Below are 24,273 nucleotides of genomic sequence, written 5' to 3'. Positions count from 1 at the left end.
AATCCACATATGAGGAAATTCACAGTGGTAGTATAAATTCCTTGTAAGTGGATATCAGGCCCCTGAAGAGCAAAATTTAGTATTTTGGTCTGGACAACTCAAAATGTGATGTCCAGATATGTGGACCCCAGGTCCTAGGAGGTTAAGGGCTCTTTAAAGCTTCCATGCGCCATGCTGGAGGACATTTGCATGGAAGGAAAGAGCAGCATGAATGTGTGTGCCGTAGTGACTTTTCTCCTCCCCTCAACAGGCGGTAAACTAGATGGGAGGGAGAAGTCAAATTGAAGGGGGAAGTGTGTCGTGTAACCGGAGAGAGAAAGGGAGAAAAAACGTGGACTTATAGGCAAGGAACATCAGTCTTCAACCAGGAAGAAAGGGAGAGGACAGAGGGAGGGGAAACGTTTTATTAAGGGGACTCGGGCTCAACTTTCCTATTAGGACAACAATTAGTTAAAGTTAAGCTTAAATTCTTATTTTGTTATTCAATAAGGAACTCAAACCTTTATTCCAAGCCCCTGTGAGAGGACACAAAACTGAAGTAAGTATATGATGTTTACTTACATTTCCACGTTTTGCCGCTGTTGTGTTCACGAGTTTAGTGTTATATGTAAAAAGAAAAAAAGAAAAAATGAAGTAAGCGGCGGATTGAAACAGCAGGAGGAACAATCGACCTCTGATACACGTGGCACGAGATGGACAGTGTCAGCTTTCACGATACAGACCAAACGCTGCGCATTAAACTCACAATATGTGTGTGTGTCCACGTGTGTTTGTGTGTCCGTGGCCTCGTGAGGAGAGAAATGGCGCAAATTACGGGCGCTCAGAAAGGGAGGGTAAAAATGTGAGAATCGGCGCGAGCGGCAGATGTTGAGAAAGTTTTGGAAGTGACGATTAAAATGTGTACTATGCGCTCAGTGAAACCTGAGCCTTCATTTCATGGAGCATCGGAGTCCTGCCTGTTATGACTCATTTATAATATTTATAAAACCCCTGAAAAGCCATAAATGCGCACAAATGTCTTAAGTTAGGCGTTTGTTTTATTATAGCCCAATTACACTATAACAGGGGCGGATCTAGAGGGGTGGCATGTGGTGGAATGTGCTGGCATAGACCCCTAATGCCACCCTGGTTTTGCATATGACAGTGTTGCATATTAAAATAAGATTGTATTAACCCTTTGAGCCTAGCTACAATTAACACTAAATATAAATTCTAAAACTGAATATATTGCATAGTGTACCCCTCCCCCACCATTAACAAATGGTTCAGTCCAACCGGCTTTTTTCTTGTTTTCAGTAGCAACCCATGCTTATGATTGTGCCAGAGACTGTATTGCCTTGTGCCACATGCTATACAGTACATCAAATCAAAATTCACATTTTATGTAACTGAAATGTTTAATTATGTGGGCTAAAGAAAATAATTAAGCTATAGACGATATTTATATGAAACGTGTATACTTACTGCATTTGAATCATGACCATATGTAACACCTAGAAGAAACTTTACATTGGGTAGTAGTCTGGTGAATTTGTTGTGCATTTAATGTATCCATCCATGCCTGTACTGAGTTATTAAGTTGGTTTATGTCAGTCAGCGAAAACTTGCTGGGGTGACATGATGAAAATCTTGTTTGCATCTTGAAAAACCAAAAGTTGGTTGGTTTCATTGATGAGGAATCAAATAAAACAAAATAAAATGACAACCCCTTAAATTAAAGAATATAAGAAAAAGCATCAGATAGAGCAGAGCTGCCCATTTCTCTCAAAACTGGGGTGCTGGCGTTCATAATCAGTGGATGTTTTGGGTGATTAATTGTCACAAAACCCTTGAAAAGCAGATTAAAAATAATCTTGATCTTTAAACAGCCTAATTATATATTTGTTTCCCATTATCCAGCCAATATGCCTATCTTTTATGTATTTATTTCTCGTTTTCCTTCTTCATTTATTTCTTAATTGTGTCACGCTTTGATGGGATCTGGAGGCCAGGGGAGAACTCCAGATTTTGACATTTGGAGCAGCACATGAACGCGTCTCCTCTTCTGCCCTGACTAGTAAGCGGAGGCTGACTGAGGTCACACCCATGGAGAGACAGCTGCTCGCTGTCCGGGCAACTTTTGGACTCCTTGGGGAAGCCCAGGGCTTTGTGGTTTATTTTATTTGGAAACATTTTTCCTGCGGTTCTTTTAGTCCCGCAGAGTTTGATAAACACGTCTGGTCAAGGTCATCCATATCCCCAGCAGGGAAAAAAAGGCTGGAAGTAAGCAGCAACAGGGAGACTTGAAAGTAAGCATGATAGGGATAATTGAGCCTATATGTTCACTCAGTTGTTGATTGAGAAGGAAGGCCCTGTTCAATAATTCAAAACCCATTAAAACCCCATCCGCTTATCCAGGCTGCTAGTGGCAAAGAGGAGTAGAGTAAGTCCTGGAGTTATTGCATCATTCAGCTGCTACTGCTCCGGTATTTCAGGAAACACCCTCCTTTTGTGGGATTTATCCCAAAGCAGGCTTCACCTGCTCTAACTTTACAAGCACACACTTCACAGTGTTGTGACAGGGACTCACAACTGCCTGCCAACAACACAAAAAGCCAGGCTTTCATGTTTTAAGTTGTTGCCACATGTCTGTCATGTGTTGACCTTCCTGCACGGTAACACAATAGCACTCCTGTTCCCTTTATTGACAGCGTGCAGTTTACTGCAGTAGTAACAGGCACCTGGAAATGGGCGGGAAAAGGTGACGAGGGATGTGTGATAAGTTAGTAGAGCTGGCCGAATGGCCCTGCATCAGTTAGTGTGAAAGCAAAGCAGATGACACCACAGCCTTTTCTTACAGTAACAGACGTGTTTGTGATACCAAGAAGCCATGAGCTCCCAGTTTCATTTACTGCCAGGGCTGGACTGGCCATCGGGCATTTGCCCGGTGGGCCGCTCGTGATTTTTCGTTTTTATGGGCCGATGGGGTTATATTTCTTCTTTTTTTTAATGATATAAATGAATGGTGGTGGATTGGCCAGTTGGTCATGATCGACTCTTGGCTTGACCAGTTACAGCAGAGAAGGTCGAACTTTAAAGTTGAGGTGAAAAGGAACGCGATTTCATCACTACTTCAGCTAGAAAATTGCTAATTCAATCATGAAACTGATCAATGATCAGCTGATCTACTTTTCTCTCCAGAAAGAGGGAACCAGCAGATGTCACGCTAAACAACAGCAGCACATTTAAGCTTGATCAGCTGTCGGTAGAATTTAATAGTTATAGGTAAGTAGTAATAGGTAGTTAATTTCAAGTATCAGCTGATGTTCGTTGGAGCCACGGCTGTAAACCTGCTGGTCATGATATCGGTTTGGATATGTGGTAAGAGGGAAACATGAAGATGAAACCAGGAGATGTCCTTACTGAATCATCAGAACTGAACAGGTGATGGAGAAACAGGTTTACATTTTAGGTGACATAAATGAGTTGAAGGGAAGAAATTAACTGTTTCTGAGAGACAAATAACACCAGGATCCATACTTTTCTTTCTTATTCTCATTTAAAATGTCTAGCTTTTAATAAATATTTATCTGAATCTTACAACCAAAGTTTTCATCTGATGTAAAATGTATAGAAATACATTCTTGTATTCAGTAAATATTAAGTCTAGTATATACCCTAGTAAGTTATAGTATTCTTTCCTTTGGGAAGGTACCATCTGTGCAGTCTGCAATTCTGTTGAAGAAAGATGTTGAATCTATTTGATTACAGGAGACAAATAATAGATTTCTGTGCATTTGTTTGATACGTGCATTAAATTAAAATCAGTTTTGTCAATTAAGCTTTGAAACAGAGGGTGGGGGAATGGTTCCCTTTTTTTTTTTTTGCTGGGAGTTGGCAACCCTATTAGTTAGGTATATGTAATTATAAATTAGGTTGTTTTATATTTTTGCTGAAGACCGTTTAGAATACCAGAATAGGGAGGGTGGTGTAGGTTTAAGTTTATTATAAAGGCTTTATGGCTTTTCCTATAATACCATGGTGGGCCGGTCACTAGTCAAAATGCCCGGGCTGATTTTTTTTGTCCCAGTCCAGCCCTGTTTACTGCTTTGCCTCCTGAGCGATGTGTGTGCACGATGTTTTCATGCACACACATATTTCACCATGTGTGTGTTGATGCCCCCGATTCAGCCCCCGCGGTAAATCAAATACATGTGACTGTAGCTTGTGTACTTAGACCTTTAATGGTCTGTGTGTTACTTTAACATTTTAGTTTGTATATGTGGAAACTCTGACACTACTTAGAAGTTACTGATTTTTTAAAATATTTTTACATTTTTTAAGTTAATGACTTTTATGGACTTTAAGTGGTTTGGCTGTTTTTTAGAGTTAAATTTTGTGCATAGTGTAGTGGTGTATATATGTGCTTGACAAGCAAAAGGTTGCTGGCTCAATTCTAGCCAGAGACACAAATCCCTTCGGGGGCCTTGTCATGAAGGGCAGCAGGTGTAAAGATTAGCCAAATCAATCATGTTTGACTTGGCAGAGTTACATTTGCTACCTGCTGTGGTGACCTGTTCTGACAAGGAAGCAGCTGAAAGTAGGAAAGTCATAAGCGCAACAATGAAAACTTGTATGTTCAACTCCTTGTACTCATTTGACCTTTGAAGTTAATGATATAAGCTAAAAGATTTTTTTAAAAGTGCACATTGAGGTTAATTAAAGGACAGATTTTCTCAGCGAGATGCTAACTAGGTTCGGCTGTCCTCACTTCACATAAGCTTTGGCTGAAATTAACAAGATTTAGATTTATGCTAGATTAAAGAAGTAATGTGTGCATATCGACAGGCACCCTACCAGGATCATCAAAATAGAAGTTCAGTTGTTGACTGTAGCAACAGTTAAGCAACAAATTTTTATCTGTGTACAGTTATCTCTTATATACAAGGACACATGGGATCACGGTAATGGTTGGGGTTTTTTTTGTTTGTTTTTTTCCTCCAGGCTAAAAATAAAATACAAAGCATATATGACACATCATGCAGGATCCAAAGGGGAAATGAATTCCTTCCTTCATTTTTGCCCTGTGATTGATAGCTGGAGTCTGTTTTTATTATCATGTATAAATTTGGTTGTAAATGATAATAAACTCTATGGACAGAAAATTTGGTTATCATTTTGCCCTTTGATTGATAGCTGGAGTCCGTTTTTGTAAGCAGGTGGATCTCTGACACATTTTAAAAGCTCAAATATGAACATCTTAGACCTTTGTAACAGTGGATCTAATAACTTTGGTTCTCTCTGGCGTGCTGGGTGGATAAAACAATCGGTTTGAAAATGGTAATGGATCGACAAAAAATTCCCAACTTAAAGATGATATGAATGGTTGTAACTCAAGTGTTTGTACAAGTTTGGCTAAAAGTTAGCCTCTTTACTGTTTGTGCGCTCAGACTTAATTAACGAGTTAATGTGTGGATTGGGCATTTACACGACAGCGTGAATAAGCACCGTCTTCCGCTGTCACCTCATTGTTGAGTGAGTGTGTGTTGAAGGGGTTTTTGTCGTGGGGTGTCAGTTACAACAAAATCCCCCTTTTCAAACACTCTTTTCAGCACAAAGGCGCTCCAGCGGGCAGTGGATAATCGCATTACACACATGCCTCGTGAAGGCACACGCAAGCTTGTGAGCACAAGCGGAGACAAATCTGTCCCATTAGGGCCTCTCTGGTTCTCCAGTATGACACATGCTTAAAGGATGCCGCCATTAAGAAGCACTGAAACTGATTTCCTATTTGAGGCCTTGACTGTAGGCCCCGTCTCTCGCTGTTCCCCTCTGCCCCCTTTTGTGGTTTGGCTGCCAAATGGAATAGCTGGTCATATTTGGATCATTGCTTCTTGTTTAGATGTTTTCCATATGTGTGTTATCAGATTCATGACTGTGTTGGGCGCTCATGTTGCAAATCATTGTGACCAGTGACCTGTACTTTGTGTGTCTATATGTGTGTGTCTGTGTGTACTTTTCAGGTGGCCGTGACTAAGATGACTTTATTTAGTCAGTCACATCACAGCTGCTGTGTTTTTGCCCATGTGTGTTTATGTAAAAGCAGCCTGATTATCCTGCGACTTAAAACCAAAGCCAAGCTGTAGTTCCATTTGGTTTCCATACTCATTTAATCCCACTCCCCTTTGCTTTTAGATGGAAACAGCGGCACTTTAAGGTGCCACCCCAATTTCCATAAGGAAAGCAGACCAATTCAGCACTCTGCAGTGTTTCTGGGAGTCAAACTCAAGTGCTTTGTTCACAGCACAGTAGGTGAACATCTGAAGCTGTCTGGCCTAGGATTTACAAAACAGTGACTCTCCACATGGACACTCATTAGATGTACTCATCAGGTTTCAAATGTCAATGTGAATGAGAGCTTAAGTGCACAGGAAGTAAATCCGGACTGGAATAATTTCACAAACCCAAAGTTATGGAAAGTGCTGTGAGTCACTCAGACTTATGGTTGCAGTTTGTGCCTTTTTTTTTCTTCCCTGAAACAACAAACTGGTTTAGCAAAAATCCTAACATTCACGTCGCTAAAGATTGTCCTGGTCCTTAATAAATACGGGAACATTGGGAAAACATTACTGAGTGTTTTTGAGCTAAAACTAACTAATGTTGTTACTTCAAACTAAGACACCGGGTAATCAAACCTTTGGAGGAGGTGGTTTAGCATCAGTAATGACTCACATCAGTGTGTAATATTATTTAATAAAATCTGTTCAGCTTATTTAGTGTGTCTGTAAGTTTTTCAAAGGTGTTAAACAAATGGAAAACCCTTCGCATTTACATTGGATGCATCAACTCTCTTTTTTACTTGTTAGAAAAAATTAAAAAAAATAACCTCCATGTTTGCCTAAAGTCATTTCAACTTATCTTCCCCCTCCTTCTTTGTTGCTCCTCAATCACAGAGCAGCAGCGATGGCGCCCACTCTCGTCCAGGCCTACAGGAGGCGCTGGTGGATGGCGGTGACAGCGGTGATTGAAAACCTGCTGTGTTCGGCTGTGCTGCTGGGATGGGGCTCCTTGCTCATCATGTTAAAGAGGGAAGGCTTCTACTCTCACCTGTGCTCAGGTAAGATCAGAATCTCTGAACCTTGATATGGAGATAACACAACTATTAGACATTTGCATAGATTGTAAATAGAAGATAGACATACCCAAAATACCCAAAATAATGTGTTAGCAAGCTTTCTACAGTTTTTTGTTTCGGGACGCTTCTAACTTTAAGCCCTGATTAAATCCTAACAATTCACCCCATCAACAGTTCCTATGAAGGCATAGAGACATTGCTCAAGTACATTTTAACATTGGAGTCCATGAGGACTGACTCATTTTAGGAACGTCCCTTGAGTGGCCATTTGAGGAACTGCAGGTTTTAAGGCCTCATCACTTGGAATTACTTTTTGGGAAAACATATGCATTGTGTTCAAATGTGTCATGGCCATTGCAACCTATAAAGCATGAGATTGTCTTGTTTTGGAAATTGCAGAAAAGTCACCTTTAAGACAAGTTTAGAAAATGGGGAAAATATTGCTTAGTTTTGGAGTCAAGTCAGAGCCCACAAAAAACCTGAAAGACTCAAATAGTTCTTGAGCGATCTCTCATCAAGCCCACACACTTGTTCCCACAGAAAATGACACAGTGCACGCGTCTTTGGGTAACTCCTCTGGCCAGAAGGTTGAGGAGTGGGTCAGCTGTGTTGAGCAGGAAGAGATGCTGAATCTGGGCTTCACCATCGGTTCCTTCTTGCTTAGTGCCACCACCCTCCCGCTTGGTATCCTGATGGATAAGTTTGGACCACGTCCCATTCGACTGGTTGGAAGGTAATATTGTAACATTTGAGAATGTATTTGTATGTGTGGCTCATAAATGATCCTTGTATGTTTGGTTTAATCATAAAAAAATCTTCCTTGGCACGTGTGGAGACGAGGAAGGAAAACTTGATATTCAATCAATTCATTTACTGGTAATTATGTTCTAGTACAAAAAGTAGATGGATCACATTCCCACAGCAGGAGCGAGAAGTTGATCCAGTTTCTGCAAATCACTGAGTGTAGGCAGTCCTCGTTTGTATGTGTACACCTTTTCTCAGTACACGTGTAGTTAGTCTACAACCGTTCATGTAATTACAGGATGTGTTCTGTAAGGTAGAGCTTGGACTGTCTTCAGAGCCAGACTCTTAGAGATACAGTAGAGGAAATAATTATTTGATGATCTGCTGAATTTTTAAGTTTGAGAAGAACAGTCTCATGTTTTTATGGTAGTTTCAATTTAATCGAGAGACATAAGATTAAAAAAAAACAACACATTACATAAAAGTTATACTTGCATGAAATAAATGGTTGATCCTCAAGTAAAACATGACTTGGTACTTGGTGGAGAAACCCTTTTTGGCAAGTGCATTTGTGCATGTTTCCTGTAGTTTGTAACCACATTTGCATACGTCTCAGGAGGGATTATGACCCACTCCTCTTTACAGGAATGCTTGAGGTTTCTTGGCTGCTCAGCAACTCGAAGCTTAAGCTCCCTCCATAGGTACTTTTTTTATAGGGTAGAGGTCTGGGGGTTGGCTAGCTGCTCCTTTGTTGTGTTATATTGTCTGTATTTTTGGGGGGTCATTGGTCATTGCCTAAAGACCCATCTGTGATCCACCTTCAGTCTTCTGGCTGCGGGAAAGGAGATTCTCATGATTTTAGGGTACATGGTCCCATCCATTGGCCTCTCAGTCCTGGGAAGTCGTCCTGCACGCTTAGCAGAAAAACAACCCCCAAGCATGTTTCCATTTCCATGCTTGTCTGTAGGGATGGTATTTTGTGGGTCATATTCAGCATTTTTCTTGCTCCAAACACGACAGATCGAGTTGGTCCCAGAGGGCTGAATTTTTGGTTATACCTGACAACCGCACTCTTTCTCCAAAGCCTTCTCAGAATCATTTAGATGTTCACTGGAAAACTTCAGTTAGAGGTTGGGTTATCTTCAAAACAGAAGGGTAAAAAGTCATGTTACATAAACAAACACACGTGGTTTCTGCCTCTCATTCACAGTTTGACTTTACTTGACTTTTAAAAGTCAAGCGTGACACTTATCGGATTTGAACGTATCTGATTCAAAAAGCATTCAGGCTGTTAAATCATTGACCAACTGTTTTATAAACCAGACTCTTTATAGCTGATTTAGACTTCTGGTCTTAGTCTTTGTAGACGCTTCAACATAACCTCCATAAGTGGCTGACACCGTTGTCAGTTTGATGTGTCAGCCTCGATGGAAACTGATAAAATGCTGATTTGGCAGATGACAGATTTTATGCCTGACTTCCTGTCGCAACTTCAAAGGGGTTTTGTGTCTCGAGCTGGAACGAATCAACATTCTCTCCAAGTCACCAAGCTACCCACTGTGGCGACCCCTTGTGGATAAGATGGCAGCAGAAAGTAGCTTTTTATTACTGCCGACGATGTCACCAGCAGCTAGCTATCGCGAGGTTTCATTATTTTTCTCTCTCTTTGTTGCAGCTCATGTTTTGGTCTGTCCTGTATTATGATGGCCACCTCTGCCTACAAGACCGACGGTGAGTAAAAACAGACACGTGCTAGATATTGATGAGATAATCGATGCAAAATGACACACAGGCTTTACAGAAGTCTGTATACCTGGATTTTTTTTAATCACTGTAAAAACAAACCAACTGATTTTTATCACTGATCAATAAGGTATCTATCTATTTGCATGACAAATGAGTTATTTTTTTAAAAAAATGTTCCTACCTGTCACCGAAAGCCGTCTCACTCATAATTCATAATTTTAAGCCTAATTAAAATTTAGATGAATTTTAGGGTTATATAAAAGTGTCTGTCCCACTGTCTGGAACCATTTTTTGTACCAGCTTGTTTATCTAAGCTGCTGTCTGTGTTGCTCAATATTACACTTAAACCACAGAGAAAGTGAAGGAGTTGCAGGTGCATCAATGTGTTTCACCACACCCTCATCTTTACACCACTTCACAAGTTAAAAGCCAACAGCTTTAGTGAATATCCGCTGCGGTTAAATTTTAAGGCCCGTGGTAATTTGCTTGTTTTTGAAGGCGGTCTAACTTAAACTGACTTCTTGTAAAGTGAAGTCCTCCAGTTTACCAAAGTGAGTTTTAATGTTTCTCTTGCTTTCTCTGCAGTCCTCTCAGCGCTCATCTTCCTGGCTCTTTCTCTGAATGGCTTCGGAGGCATCTGCCTGACCTTCACCTCCATCACGGTAAGACACACGGCTAATAGGCGAAGGGATAAGACATGCAGTCTGGCTGATTAATTGAGGGGAATAGTGTGATATATATATATATACTGCACAGGCAACTCGATATATAACCTATCCAGAGCCCTCATCAGTTGTTTCAGTTCAGTTCTTTCTGCTGTGACAAAACAAATTTCCCACGTGTGGGACTAATAAAGGTTATCTCATCTTATCTCATCTTATCTCATCTCATCTTATCTTATCTTATCAACGGCCAGTTCCAGTGCAGTTGGTTTCATGTTCACATCTCATTTACTGGTATCGTTGTGTCTTTTGTGATGTTGTTAGAACAAGACAATCACTCCTCTCGGTACCAGTTCGGATTTATTTTTGGGTGGCAAAGGTCTTATTCCATGTGGTCAACTTTACAAAACCCCTAAATTAAAAGAAGGGAGCCTTTGCATGTACACCATGTCTTGTATTTCTTAACAGTTGATAGTAGTATGACTGGTAATCCTGTGCATATTATTGTATTCAAGTTGAACAAATGGCTCCAAAGAAAAATCTTTGCTTTAAATGATACATATCAGTGTAAATACGAATTCGAAAACATACAAATGAGAGGATTGGACACTTTAAAAGTCTCCCCCCACCTCTCTCTCTCATCATTATATTAAGTACAATCGTAACATTAAATGCTATTAGTCATCTGGTAGTCAGTCAGTAACTCGATGTCCTATAATATAATTTAACACCATCTATTTACATAACTCTTTCTAAGAAAGTAGTGACTGGGTTTTATTTTTTTATTCTTCCTGGAACAAATGAGCAGAAACATTTTAGTAGCATGGTTGGTCTCTCAGCTGACAAAATGGCATGTGTTTTTCTGACTGGGTGGGGGTAAGGGGTGGTGGTGATATGGTGTGTGTCCACATCAGGCATGTGTATGTGCGTGCGATCTATCAGCAAGTGTGTTTTTTTTTATCATTGTCCTGGCAAGTATTTAGGTTGGTGGTTAGTCCTGGTACAGTGTTTTCGTCAGAGTGCACATGACTTCTACCACATGGAAAGTTTCCACCAATAGCAGCCCAAGGGTGACTACACACCCTCCCTGGTGCTCGGCCCCTTTACCTCTAATCAAAGATACTCAAGGACACATTGAGCACACATTGAGCTCTTCCTCGCGACCTTCCTCGCGACCTTCTTCCTGCTCTCTTCAGTTTCTCCGCTCAGCAGTCAGCAGAATAATCACTACACAACCTTTTAAACTCTGCATGACTGTGCGCACATGCGGATGAGCAAATGTGCGCGCACGGGGAGATGAACAAGAAACAGCTGTTTAAATGCTGAAGTTAAAGACTGGCTGTGGACAGATGACCTTATCCTGGGACCTTTTTCTCTTTAAGCTCGCAAACTGCTTACGTGGGTGTTTTTACAGAAAGAAAAGCGTTAGAGTAGTCTATTATGAAACTGGATGCCATTGGGTATGAAAGATGTTTAGGGTGATATAAACCAGACAAACAGTGCAGATGTTAAAAAAAAAAAAAGTGTAACTTGCAGGGACCTGTTGGTGGTGACTCAGCAGGTAGACTTTTTTCTTGTTTCTACAATGAACAAAATCGCAGCGTTGAATTTTGATGAAATGTTTTGGAAGTAGTGCAGCAGCACATCGACAGAGTGGTTTGTTCGTTCAGGTTTTTACAGATGACTCATCTTGAAAGATGTTTAATTAGCACTTCTTCCCCCCCCCAGGTAGAGGTGTACACAAACAACACCAATTTTAAAAGCAGAAACGCATGCAAAATTAAGAATGTAGCTACCTTTTATAGTCGCATGGCTAACATTACATTACGTGGAGCTCCTTTTAGTGTTAGCTCACGCCGACACAGAATGTTCTTTCAAGCCTATCAGACAAACACGGTTAATAACACGCACGCGCGCACACACACACACACACACTGTTGAGTAATGATCAGCTGCCCCTTGTTGTTTGTCCCTGACTGACCTCTGTGTCCCTCGTTCCTTCCCTCTGTCGACACTTCTAATCAGGGTGAGGTTTACCAACACCGAGTGACCTCAATGCTGCTGCTGTTGCTTTTCTAAAGAGTGCAAGGGCAGACGCACACAAACGTAAATTCACAAATGCCATCATAATTTAAACCATGTGGTCGAGAGTTAAACAAGCCCATCTCAGTCGTTTTGCGGTATTGTGCTCTACGAGTCAGTTACTGGGGGGAAACTCCCAATACAAAGCCCATCATTGGATTTTTATACAATACATAAATATAGTAATTTATTTAGACAGACACTATAACTTCAGATTCTTTAAACTGGGAATATCAGACTCCCTTGGCGGGCCGGTCTTAATTGGGATGGAAATTCTATGGATGGATTTCCTATAGAAATGTCTGGAGGAACCGCTGATGTCTTTGTCAGTAAGAAGACTGTAAAGCTGACAGAAGCACTGATGAACGTCCACATTTTATCCTCATTCTTTACAGTTTTCACATTTTCCAAAAGTGGACTGGACGTTTGGCGTTGATGAAAGTTTTAACATTTTTAACTCCATAACCTTGATCAGGGTAATTAACTCTGCCTCACTTTCACAGGTACTCTTGGTCCCCCTGTGATGTCCGTACATGTTCAGTGTTATTTTGTAATAATACATTCATGTCGCCAACAATAACACAAGATTGGCAGAAAATTGTAAAATCGTTTGAAGAGATGCTGTCAATTACAACAACAGGTTAAAAGATTGTGGGTTTTATTTCAAGGAGGAGTGGCATAATTGAGTTTGGTTGAATATTAAATAAAAACAACTGAACACTGGGACATTTGAGGTGCAGTATCTTGCACAATGAGCTGAGATCTTGTGTGGGTGATGTAAAAGAACAACAACAGGCGCCAAAAGCAGCAAACGTGACGCCCTGTAGTTTTCTGATTTCTTTCCTTCATTAAATATTTAGTTTGACTCATTACTATGCTCAATATGCAAACACACCTTTAGTTTTTTTGGTTTTACCAACTAATTAAAGCCTTAAATGACAACAAGGTGATTCACAGACACCTTCTTTTCCAGTGAGTCACAGGAATGCATGAGGTCCTTTGAACGCCCTATGTTCTCTATGTACAGAATGAAAGGTTTTCTGGTGCCAGTATCATGTCATTTTTAAAGGAATGAAGCCTGGCCTGCAACTGACAATGCAAATACTTTACCACTGGCATGCACTTAGACAATGCAGCTACTTCTGTTAATCATGTTCCTTGTAATGACTGTGAAAGTCGTCAGTCTGCTTCTGACCTACTTTTAAATTTACTCAGTGAATAGAAGCAACTTCAGGGAATTGGGGGGGAAAAAGGTAATTATTGTACATATCCTAATATTAAAAAGTCCCTAGTCTTTATACAAGTCCACTACAGCAGGCTTTTGACAGCCTTGCTAACACTCTGAAGTTGACAGTTTGACCAAACTGCGAACACTGAGAGAGGGAGCAAAAAGAAGTCTGTGCTAATCGGCTCCAATTTAGGGTTTCCTGCTGGGATCTCCACAGAGGGAGGCTCTGCAAATGTAGCGTTGGGAGATCAAACACAAAAAGTTTTACTCCTGCTACCTGTCTTTTTTTTTTTTTTTCTTTTCCAATTTCATTACGTTGCTGATTTTTTATTTATTTATTTTTTTCTTGTGGCTTGTCCTGTTTGGCAGATTTTGCAATCAGAATTGTGATCTGAATGTACAGTGGTGAAAGAACAGCTCTTCTTCATGTGAATTACATTATATGTGGTTTGGTATGACAATGCAGTATGACAGGCAAGGGGGGGGGGGGGTGAATGCACAACTGCCGCACCTGTAAAAGACAAAAGACAGAACAAACATACAGCACCTGGGACACAAAGATTAGAAAATACACAGATACATAGGCCAACAATCTTCTTATAGTGTGTGTGAGTGTGAGAAAGCCCGTGTCTTTGTCACAGATGTCCTTGCTGATTTTATACTCCCATCTGTCTTTCTTCCTCTCCTTTTTTTCCTTTCCCACTTTCCCTTCTTGCGTCCTGTCTTTCAAAATTTCACTGCTCATTAATCTGCTATTTGGCCCATTCTCCCAGTGATTAAAGTCTTAATTAAACTCAGTGCCAAAGCCTTACAACACCCAAGTGAGTGAGCACGGCAGGAGTAGAGCCTGAACTCATTAGCTGTGGCAAGTGAATGGCTAAATCCTTTTTTTTTTATGTGTGTGATTTTGACCCTGTGTGTGCGTCCATACAGTCATGCGTTTGTGTCCACATCCCCCTAGCAGCATTCACATGCATAAGTGTTGCAAGGCTCTGTAAAAAAATATTTATTTAATAGGATCTGACAGAACACAGAGGTAGAGGATAGACATTTGCACTTTCCATATTTGGTAACCTGACATCCTACAACATGAGATGCAAGCTCGGAGGGCCCCGTTTCCCACATTCCATAAACTTCCACAGCACTGCAGACCTTATGTTCATAGACGAGCTGTATTTCAGTTCTCAGAAGTGCTGAATGAGGACGGGTGTTCTTGCGGTTGTTTTTCTCATCTCACTCAGACAGGCAGACTCTCTCCTCGAACATCCTCAGGAAAGCTTTTCTTTCCTGTTTACCTGCCAACATCTCACTTTAGTGTCAGCAACTGAAGTGACCTCATGCTTCCTCGATAAAGCGCAGGCACCACAGCTTGCACATCGTCGCAGTTATGTAATCTCAGGACAGCAGACAACATTCATACATGGATGAAAAAGCACACCTCTCACCCACACCTTCCACCTTACATCTTGTTTGGCACAAAGGCCAAAAATATTTGTAGGAATTTTGATATTTGGTTATAAAACTCCTGGAAACCCTTTTCTATGCAGCTCTGAATCCCAGTGTGTCTAAGTGATGGGAAAATTAAGGACTGCAGAATGTGCTATAAGAAGAATTTATAGTAATTAGAAGGGATCTGTAATCTGTTAAAGGTACTATAATTAATATTTTTAACCAACATTTGCTCAAATAACTATGTATAATGTAAGATTATAAACAGACTGCAGTTTTCTTAGCTCTACAGAGGTTTATACTCTTCTTACAAATTATTTTAGGTTTTCCCAACCCACAACTTTACTGCTTTGGTTCTCACCGCTATCTCGGTGCAGCTGTTTCCAATGAAAAGCCTTGTGTACACTTGCTGATACGCTAGCAAATACAAAGCGAAGTTACACTAGCAAACATCGCTTAATATTTCACTAAGGATTTGGTGGAGAGGGTAGGGAAAGAGTGAATATTGGATTTAAACTTATAGGCTTGTAACACAGGACTCCAAATAAAATGCTGATGTTGCACCATGTTGACTGGTTGTGCAAACTGAAGCAAGTTGCGTCCAAGTCAGCCGTATCAACTTTCTAAGTAGCCTAAGCTGGTGTTGTTTTCAGCTCATTCTTAATTAATAGAGGTTTAAATAACTTAAAGAGATAATGATTTTTCGCATAAAAAAAAATTCTATATCTCTATACAATCATCTCCCAATAAAAATGTTAGGAGGTCAACGTTGTGCTCCTTTATGTTTAATAAATGCTCTCTGCCTCGATAACGTCAGTGTAAGGGTGTGGAAACTGTCTGGGAGACAACGGTGGCACTGACGGCGTAGGGAGATTAGGTGACGTTTGCAGGAGTTTTGGAAAACTGTGGTCATTGGGGGAGAGAGAGAGAGAGAATAGCAAGCTTGTCATCCAGCACAATTAAAATCCTACACATGTGATTTTTATAATCACGATTAACCCATTTAAAACTCTAATTAAAAGGACACTTACTGTGCTACAAGCACAATAGGTCACTGTTGTGTTTGCTAAGCTCCTTGTCACTGTAAATAGGTTGACCTAATATATGGTGTCCTAGTGCCTAATGCCCACCACCTTGCCCTCTTTCAACTCATGCTAGGTCAGAAGAACCTAGTCAAGTCTGAAATAGTTTGAATTTTATTTCTTTGTTTTAATTGCAAGGATAACAATGTTTCTAAGTATAGCATAATCCATTAATGAGCCATGGGGCCATGTCTTCATTTCTTCTTTGTTTTGACATGGAAACTAATATTTTTAATGAGTCTGCTCTGCAGGAAGAGAGAAGTGTTACTGGGTGCAAACGCTGCAGGCTAGAGCAGTGAACCGTTGCTGTTGGGAGCAACCTCATCAGTGTTCAGTAGTTCGTCCTGCTAACACAAAGCAGACCACTGCCCTCTGCTGGCAAAATAGCATAGTGAACCTTCACTAAAATAAATGATGAACTCCGGGTAGTCCATGGACCACTGTGAATGTTTTTATATGTGACAATGTCTGTTTTGTCTACATGTCCCTGTGCCTGCAGCTCCCCAACATGTTTGGTGCCCTGAGCTCCACCATAATGTCTCTGATGATCGGCTCCTACGCTTCCTCTGCAGTCACCTTCCCTGGAGTCAAGGTAAATTAAGGATATGTTAACAAATACACCGTTAAAGTTACACACTTACATGAATTTCTCACATAAACCGGGTGGAGTTGTAACCGTGAGTCTACTTCAGAGTGCCTTTGAAATGTTAGAAATGTTATGGATGGAGTTATAAGGCATAAACATTGAGGTACGCCACTGTAAATAAATGCATAAATGTGTCTGGATGGTTTCTAAGCACGCTCACCGTAAAAACTTTACAAGGTGATAATGTCTGTGTTGTGTTTACAGCTTGTTCTGTTTCCGCCATGTGGTTAAAAAAAAAAAACAGTGAGCGAGCACACCTTTAAACACAAGTGAAACATGAGTGTAAAAACACAACTTCTTTTCCCTCCCAGGCCATCTACGACGCAGGCGTGTCGTTCACGGTGATCATGTGGACGTGGGCGGGTCTTGCCACATGTGTCTTCATAAATTGTTTTGTTAACTGGCCCAAAGAAGGTTTTCCAACACCTGAAGAGGTGGACTACAGGTCTGTTTGTTTTGGTTTTTTAATATTGATACAGTAACCGTTGATGACAACCGTAACTCCGTAATTGAAACCCTCCTGTTTATTGATAACAGTAAGATCCTCCATGTTCAAGAGCCACCTTCATCTGAGCAGAAGGTTGTTGGTGAGAGACTGAGCCACCAAAACGGAGACATCCCACGCTCCACAGAGAAGCTTGCTAATGGACATGAGGTTGCACCCAGTAGGTCAACAAATCTGTCCTCTTTTCCTTCTGCAGTTTGTGTGAATATGAATGGTGCACTATACAAGTGCCAATCTATATTGAGGTAAATAGATTGGATATAGAGCAGGTCATCTACTAATTAAAAAGTTGGTGGTCCAATGTTGAATATTGTGAATGTTGGGTAGAAAAAGCACTTGGGTATAGAAAACAGTGCTTGTCCGAATGTAATTGAGGCAATTAAAATTTTTAAAGTGCTTTGAGTGCTTGAGCAGAGTAGAAAAGTGCTATATAAGAACCACTTTACCATTTAACACAGTTGTGCCACTTAAAACTACGTAAAACTACATTTTTTCCAACTGTAAAATTTTAAGATTTGTCTTATGGGGTCTTGCTTTTTGACCCCAAAAGATACAGAGTCCCCACACATGTGTGACTGTACGGATATAGGTCCCCCAAAATGAGTAATGCAAGTGTACCCACACACACAGCCACAATGCTCGCAGTCATGCACCTTTTGTATTGTGGTCACAATAAAATTCTGTCCCATTAATCATTTTGCAACCCCTCAAATTATAATATTGTAGACAAACTAGAAAAGTGCCTCACGTCTTGCACATGTCAGGCTGAGAACCACTGATTTATTTTGTGTGATATTACTGAGAGACTGGATCTCCCACAAGGTTTACGGTAAAAGTTAGAAATCTGAACCACTTCTCCTGAATTTCCATCACAATCATTACAGGAAAATAAAAACACTCGTCCTCTCACAGATGCGGTTCCTTTCCGTCGGTCTGTGTTTTCTCCCATCTTCCTCTGGAGTCTGGTTACCATGGGGATGTCCCAGTTGAGAATCATCTTTTATATGGGGGCAATGAACAAGATGCTGGAGTTCCTGATCACCCATGGAGAAGAGCACCGTGAGTGTCCAACCCTCAAACACAGTCAGTATTTACAATACTGTTAAAAACCTTTGAGCAGTACTGACAGAAATGCTCTTTATTATATGTATCTTCCAGTGTCTGGCAAGCTAGCCAAGGAGGCAGAAGACAATGGTGAGCACTGTAGTAATAAGGCTTTAAACTGAAACTTGTTATCTTTGTTATTTTGTCTCCTCTTAATTTAATGTTTTGTCTTTCAGTGGGTTTCTACTCGTCCACCTTTGGCATGCTACAGCTGTTGTGTCTGGTCACATGTCCTCTGATTGGCTACATCATGGACTGGAAGATGAAGGAGTGTGAAGAGGATCAGACAGTCCCCTCAGGCACACAAGAGAGGTATGTGCAGAGAAACTTGACAGATTTGGGAATAAACATTCATTTATTTTTCGCCTTTTTTGGGTAGTTTGACAGTAAAGACATGAATATAGGATGATGGAGAAGGACTGACTAGACTGACGAGGCCATTTATATATGAGAAGCACACACTGTATGTTGTGATGGGAACTTCTTTGCCTGTGTCCTCAACAGGCTCACCAGTGGACCCAAAAGAGACCGTAAGATTCAGAAGGTGACAAATGCAATGAGGGCGTTCATCCTCACTAACCTGCTGCTAATTGCATTTGGAGTCTGCTGCCTCATCGACAACCTGCCTCTACAGGTAATGCCTTATTCTGTGACAACAACGATACAACAGTAATTAGTGTGATGCATTAATTCCCTGACTTTTTCCATCTCTTTTCAACCTTAGATCTTGACCTTCATCCTCCACACTATGGTCCGAGGCTTCATCCACTCCTGCTGTGGAGGTCTTTATGCTGCTGTGTAAGTGCTGATAAATCTTTGTACAACACAATTACATGCAAAGTTTCACAAAAACCTAATTTTTAAATCACATGGCAATCATTTAGGTGACGTAATAACTGGAAGAAGTGCTCATCAAAGTGAACATATGTTGAGTTTCCAGTTTATTAATAAGACAACTAGGATTTCACTTAATCTTGGAAATGAGACAATGGACTCTTTTCTGACCCATTTAGTGTGATTACCTAACACCATATAAACACCAAAAAGCGCGGCTTTACAGTGTGATAAAAGCAACCAGATGTGGTAACAAAAGGAGGGGGGATCCTGTATTGTGTGCCCGGAGACCACAAACTGCAACCTTTCAGCTTATGCATTGCTTTATACATTTTATACTTATTCAGTATGACATGCATAATTATGTCATTGTAGGATTGGTACATATCTGATTGTTCATTATCACCCAACATCGTGTGGGCAAACATTAAACTTGTTGGTTATGAGTGCCCCCAGAGCCACATCAGCATGAAAACAAGCTCTCTCTGGCACTAAATCCTGCATTTCAACATAGATGTTATGTCTCCAACACTAAATCAGCTGTTTTTATTTTATGTATTGTCAGCCTATTGTCACTTGGTATTTCACGCTAACCACTAAATCTTTCCCACAGCTACCCGTCCAACCACTTTGGCACGCTGACAGGCCTCCAGTCCATGATCAGCGCTGTGGTCGCCCTGCTGCAGCAGCCACTCTTCATCGCCATGGTTGGACCATTGAAAGGAGACCCCTACTATGTGAGAAAACACATTTTCTCTGCATGCCTGCAAACTGAACAATGAGACTCCCATAAAAAGCTCTCAGCATTGTTTATTGCGCCACCAACTATCCGTGGGATAACTGAAATTGTAAATGAAATGAATTTGCATTTGTTAGCTACAGTTTTATACACATTAATTTCATTAGGTAATGAGTGCACTAAGTGAAGACTGAAGAGACCAAATGGTAATCTTAAATTGGATCATCATGTTGATTCACCTCGAAATGTCCACATGACCACTCCGTGTATGTTAAAACAATCATTCAGGTTTCAAACATAATGAGTCCTAATCACTCTGATCACCTGCAAATGTTTTATCTAGAGCCACATAGTAGGTTGACATTCAGCAAGTATAATATGAATATAGCAAAAATATTTGAGCTTCCCTCGGGATAAATTGTACTGAGTTTGGGTGTCACATGAGTTACAAATCTGAAGACATTCCCTTCTGCTTCTTTTGTTTACTGCAGCTAAACTAGCCTGTGAACACATTAAACACTGTGTTATTTTGAGAATGTTAGCACTGTAACATTAGCATTTTAGCACAAACCATGACTATGCTTAAAGGAGACAAATTATACGTGTCCCTTTTTTTCCCTAATTATACGTGTTTGCTTACATTGGTAAGTAAAATTTAGCCAAATCTTCTGGCTTCAGGCTGGTCTTAGCAGGGAATTTTCCTTAGGGTTATTGTGTTAAAGCTCTCTACATGCCTGAGATAAAGAGGAGGGGCTTACAAGCCTAGGGTTCTGTTTATGGAAGCCAGATGAGGGGCCAGCCAATCAGAAAAAAGTAGGCTTTTAGGAATGCCCCCCTAAAAAAAACAACAACTAAGAGTTAGATGGGCTGTTTTCAAAGAACAAGCTGTATAATTGGCCAGAATAGGACACGAGAAAGTTTGAGATTTAAACTGTTGGTGTTGTTTTCAGTTGATCGGTTCTTGCTACATGTTAAATGTAATTTGATTTATATGGGTTATTGTCTCAGTTGGTTTTAAAGTTTTCTTCCTGTAGTTTAAAAATAGTCACAGTTGAAACTGCCAATTTTAATTATGGCCTGACAATGTGAATCATAATTACAACTGTCCATCTTCCTGATCTTTCTTTCCTGCAGATCAACCTCGGCCTGCTGATCTTCTCGTTTACTGGCTTCCTGTTGCCAGGTTACCTGTTCTACCACTGCAGACAGCTGACGAGGGAAAAGAAGGCCAGAGAAAAGCTGGCTGCCAATCAGGAGATGGAGGCGCTCAACCACACCAACGCCAATGGCTGCAAACCTCACACTAATGGCTTCAATGCTATAGATGCTTAGAGAACGCAACAGCTTAGGATAGGGGGGGACAGTAGGATTAGCTATGAAATAAGCAACCATAAAGTTATGTTAAGTTTTGTTTTTTGTTTTGTTTTGTTTTTTTAAGCTGGTGCTAGTTCTCGTAACAAACCACATCAAAAAGAATATGATATCCCACATGTTTGTATTTTAGGGAGATTTGTCATCACTTGTTTTGTTTTTTTTATTTATTTTGGTCTAGGCCAAGGATCAAGTTGGTGTGTTTAAAAAGCCATGGATTTCATTTGATATCACAGTACTTGAAATACTATGATATAGTTTTCAAAGACTTATAATCATGACAATACTAGTTAACACCAAAGAACTGCTCGAAGATATTAAGTTACACTTCCTGTTCAGTATTTTAGGACTCAACCATTTAGTTCTCTATATGGACAAAAGTAATAAGTGACTCCTTTCAATAATTGAATTCAGGTGTTTCCAGTCCCATTGCCACAGGTGTATAAAGTCACGTGCCTCACCAGCAAGCCTGCCTTTACCAACATTTGTGAAATAATGGGTCGCTTTATGGAATTCACTGAATTTAAGCACAGTGCTGTAATAGGATGGCTTTGTTACCACCAGTCAGTTAGTGGGATTTCTTCACTTAGATATTCCATGATTAGTTGTAAAAGGGGTTATTGCAAAGCAGAAGCGTTAAGGAACCACAGTTAATTCAGTTAATAAATGGTAAACCAAATAAAGTTATAGAGTGGGGCTATTGAGTGCTGAGGTGCATAATGTGTAAATGTTGCCAACAAGCTCACTTGATAACTCTGGAGTTCCAAATCTCCTGTCGCATTAACATCAGCACAAAAACTGTAAGCCAGGAGCTTCGTGGCAGGCCAAGAAGCTAAAGTGTAGATTAATAGTGCTTTTTCTACTGTAGTCTCCAACAAACTCTTAACAAAAAAACAAAAGAAACAAAAAAAAAACCACACAGTAAGACACTGTTAATGCATGTGAAAAAAAAAAAATCCTAAAGACCTAGACGATTTGAACATTTCAATATTTATAAGAACTTCAGCTCTTCACAAATTTTCTCTGATTGAAACACACAGGTGGACACCACATCTACCTCCATTTACTTTTTCTTTCTTTTTTTTTTGTACTGTCGCTCTTTAACAGACTCCTTTGCCTATCCAGCATTTAACACACCCAATCCAGCATTTTCATTTAAATTAAAATACCCCGAGCTGAATAGATAGATTCAGAGATGAAGTTTAACCAGCTTATTTGCCCCTCACATTCTGAACTCTTTTATAAATATAAACATCTATAGGAACACATTATGTAACTTTTACAAAGAAAGAACGGGATGGGTTTTGGTAATTATGACGCACAGTGTGTCAGTGTTGGGGACTACTTTATGCTACTACTTTATACTACTTTATGCACAGAAATGAACTAGTGTGTGTATAAAATGTGTATTGAAGTGTAGTTTTTATAATTTCTGTAGCATTAAAAAGGGAAGCGCTTCATTATCAGCTAATGTTATTTTGTAGCGGGCCTATTCTAAAGGAAGCTCGGGTGATTTAATGTTTATTCTGCTCAGTTTTGTATTGCAGGAAAAGAAAACGTCCTCCAGCAAATTGTCTTGTAAATAAGTGTGAGGTGTGACTTGTATTTTATGATCTGCCGCTTGCCTAACATTTTTGTGTACAGTATATTAAGTGAAGACTGAGGAGGAAGTGGCTGGGGTCAAACTTGTTTGTTGTAAATGTGATTTTAACTTGATAAAAACCCATCTAGCTGCAGCACGTGGTCTCAGCCAATGACGGGCAAAAACAAAATGTATTTTTATTCCGAAGTGTTGTGTACATGATCTACATGACCTTGTGTCATTGTATTGTGTACATGTTTGTTCTGCACAAATGTCCACAAATTACAGCACCAATCAGCTTTAATGTATATTTTTAATTGTTTTAATTCAATCCATTTCAATGCCTGGGCAGCTTTCAGTAGATTTTCCATTATGTTTTGTCATTTTATTTATACACCATTTTCCTGGTCATAGGACGTGTTCAGCTGCTTGACTCTGCACGCTTGCTTAGACGTGAGGTTTTTATTTCAGCTTTGTGCCTGTGCTGCTATCTTTGCAATGGAAGTGAAGGCAAGATTAATGCCTCTAGCAAACAGCTTACTCTCTAAACCAGGGGTGGGGGAACTCCAGGCCTCAAGGGCCAGTGTCCTGCAGGTTTTAGATATGTCCTTGATCCATCACGGCTGATTTAAATGGCTAAATTCAACATGGCTTGAAGTTTTCCAGTGGCCTGGTAATGAACTACTCATTTAAATCATCCGTGTTGGATCAACGACACATCTAAAACCTGCAGGACACCGGCCCTTGAGGCCTGACGTTCCCCACACCCTACTACTTAACCAAAGACATCTTTAGGGACTGTGATAACAGTTGCTAGTATAGGAACAAAAACCAGGAATGCCTTAATATAAACTATGCACTAGCTCTGCAGTAAAGTCCAATTTGTTGTAAACTCACCTTTAATCTTCATAGAGGCTGAAATTGTTATTACTTTGTATAGATTAGCATTTGAAAGTTTGAGGTTCTACTTTATGCCATTTCTTTATGTCCTTCTTGTCATGTTAAAATATTTAACAACCATCTGTTGTATTATAGTTCCGTGTAAGTAGCTGTCTGAAAAGCTAATGGATTCTGCTTTTGTCTTTATATTTGATTAGTAGTTGCCACCTTGAATTTAATCTGTGCCTTTGGCAGTCTTGAAAACGTCCTTTGCTGTATCTGTAAAGACTGTTAGATGAACTGCCTCCATGATTAGTGTTGAAATGCTGCTTAGCTAAATTAAATCTTGCATCACTATAACCAGCATGTGCATTTGATATATGAATAAATGATCAAATGCCAAGACGTTGCCAGAATGATCATTATTTTAAACCTGATCGTAATCTAAGACAGACCAAGACACAAGATAGTAACCAAAGTTTATTTAATTTTGGCATTACGGTCAA

General features: G+C 40.1%; 1 protein-coding gene across 1 annotated transcript; it reads left to right on the top strand.

Annotated features, from left to right (window-relative positions):
• The first annotated feature begins 285 nt into the window (after positions 1–285).
• On the top strand, positions 286–24,170 carry slc43a1a (solute carrier family 43 member 1a). Its single transcript, XM_006781372.3, has 15 exons — positions 286–538; positions 6,933–7,096; positions 7,655–7,847; positions 9,534–9,589; positions 10,190–10,266; positions 16,607–16,699; positions 17,065–17,198; positions 17,291–17,418; positions 18,171–18,317; positions 18,417–18,452; positions 18,539–18,674; positions 18,867–18,996; positions 19,087–19,160; positions 19,810–19,933; positions 21,070–24,170. The coding sequence occupies exons 2-15, from the start codon at positions 6,943–6,945 to the stop codon at positions 21,265–21,267; spliced, it is 1,680 nt and encodes a 559-aa protein (XP_006781435.2). The 5' UTR covers positions 286–538; positions 6,933–6,942; the 3' UTR covers positions 21,268–24,170.
• The last annotated feature ends 103 nt before the right edge of the window (positions 24,171–24,273 follow it).

The sequence above is a fragment of the Neolamprologus brichardi genome, chromosome 2 (assembly GCF_056152115.1).
Source record: "Neolamprologus brichardi isolate AB-2024 chromosome 2, ASM5615211v1, whole genome shotgun sequence".
NCBI lineage: Eukaryota > Metazoa > Chordata > Actinopteri > Cichliformes > Cichlidae > Neolamprologus > Neolamprologus brichardi.
This window is presented reverse-complemented; position numbering and strand designations above follow the sequence as displayed.

Coding starts and splice junctions, on each gene's coding strand:
- slc43a1a (XM_006781372.3), top strand. CDS start 6,943: ATGGCGCCCACTCTCGTCCAGGCCTACAGGAGGCGCTGGTGGATGGCG. Junction 7,848..9,533: donor CCCATTCGACTGGTTGGAAG/GTAATATTGTAA, acceptor TCTTTGTTGCAG/CTCATGTTTTGGTCTGTCCT. Junction 17,419..18,170: donor TGGACATGAGGTTGCACCCA/GTAGGTCAACAA, acceptor GTCCTCTCACAG/ATGCGGTTCCTTTCCGTCGG.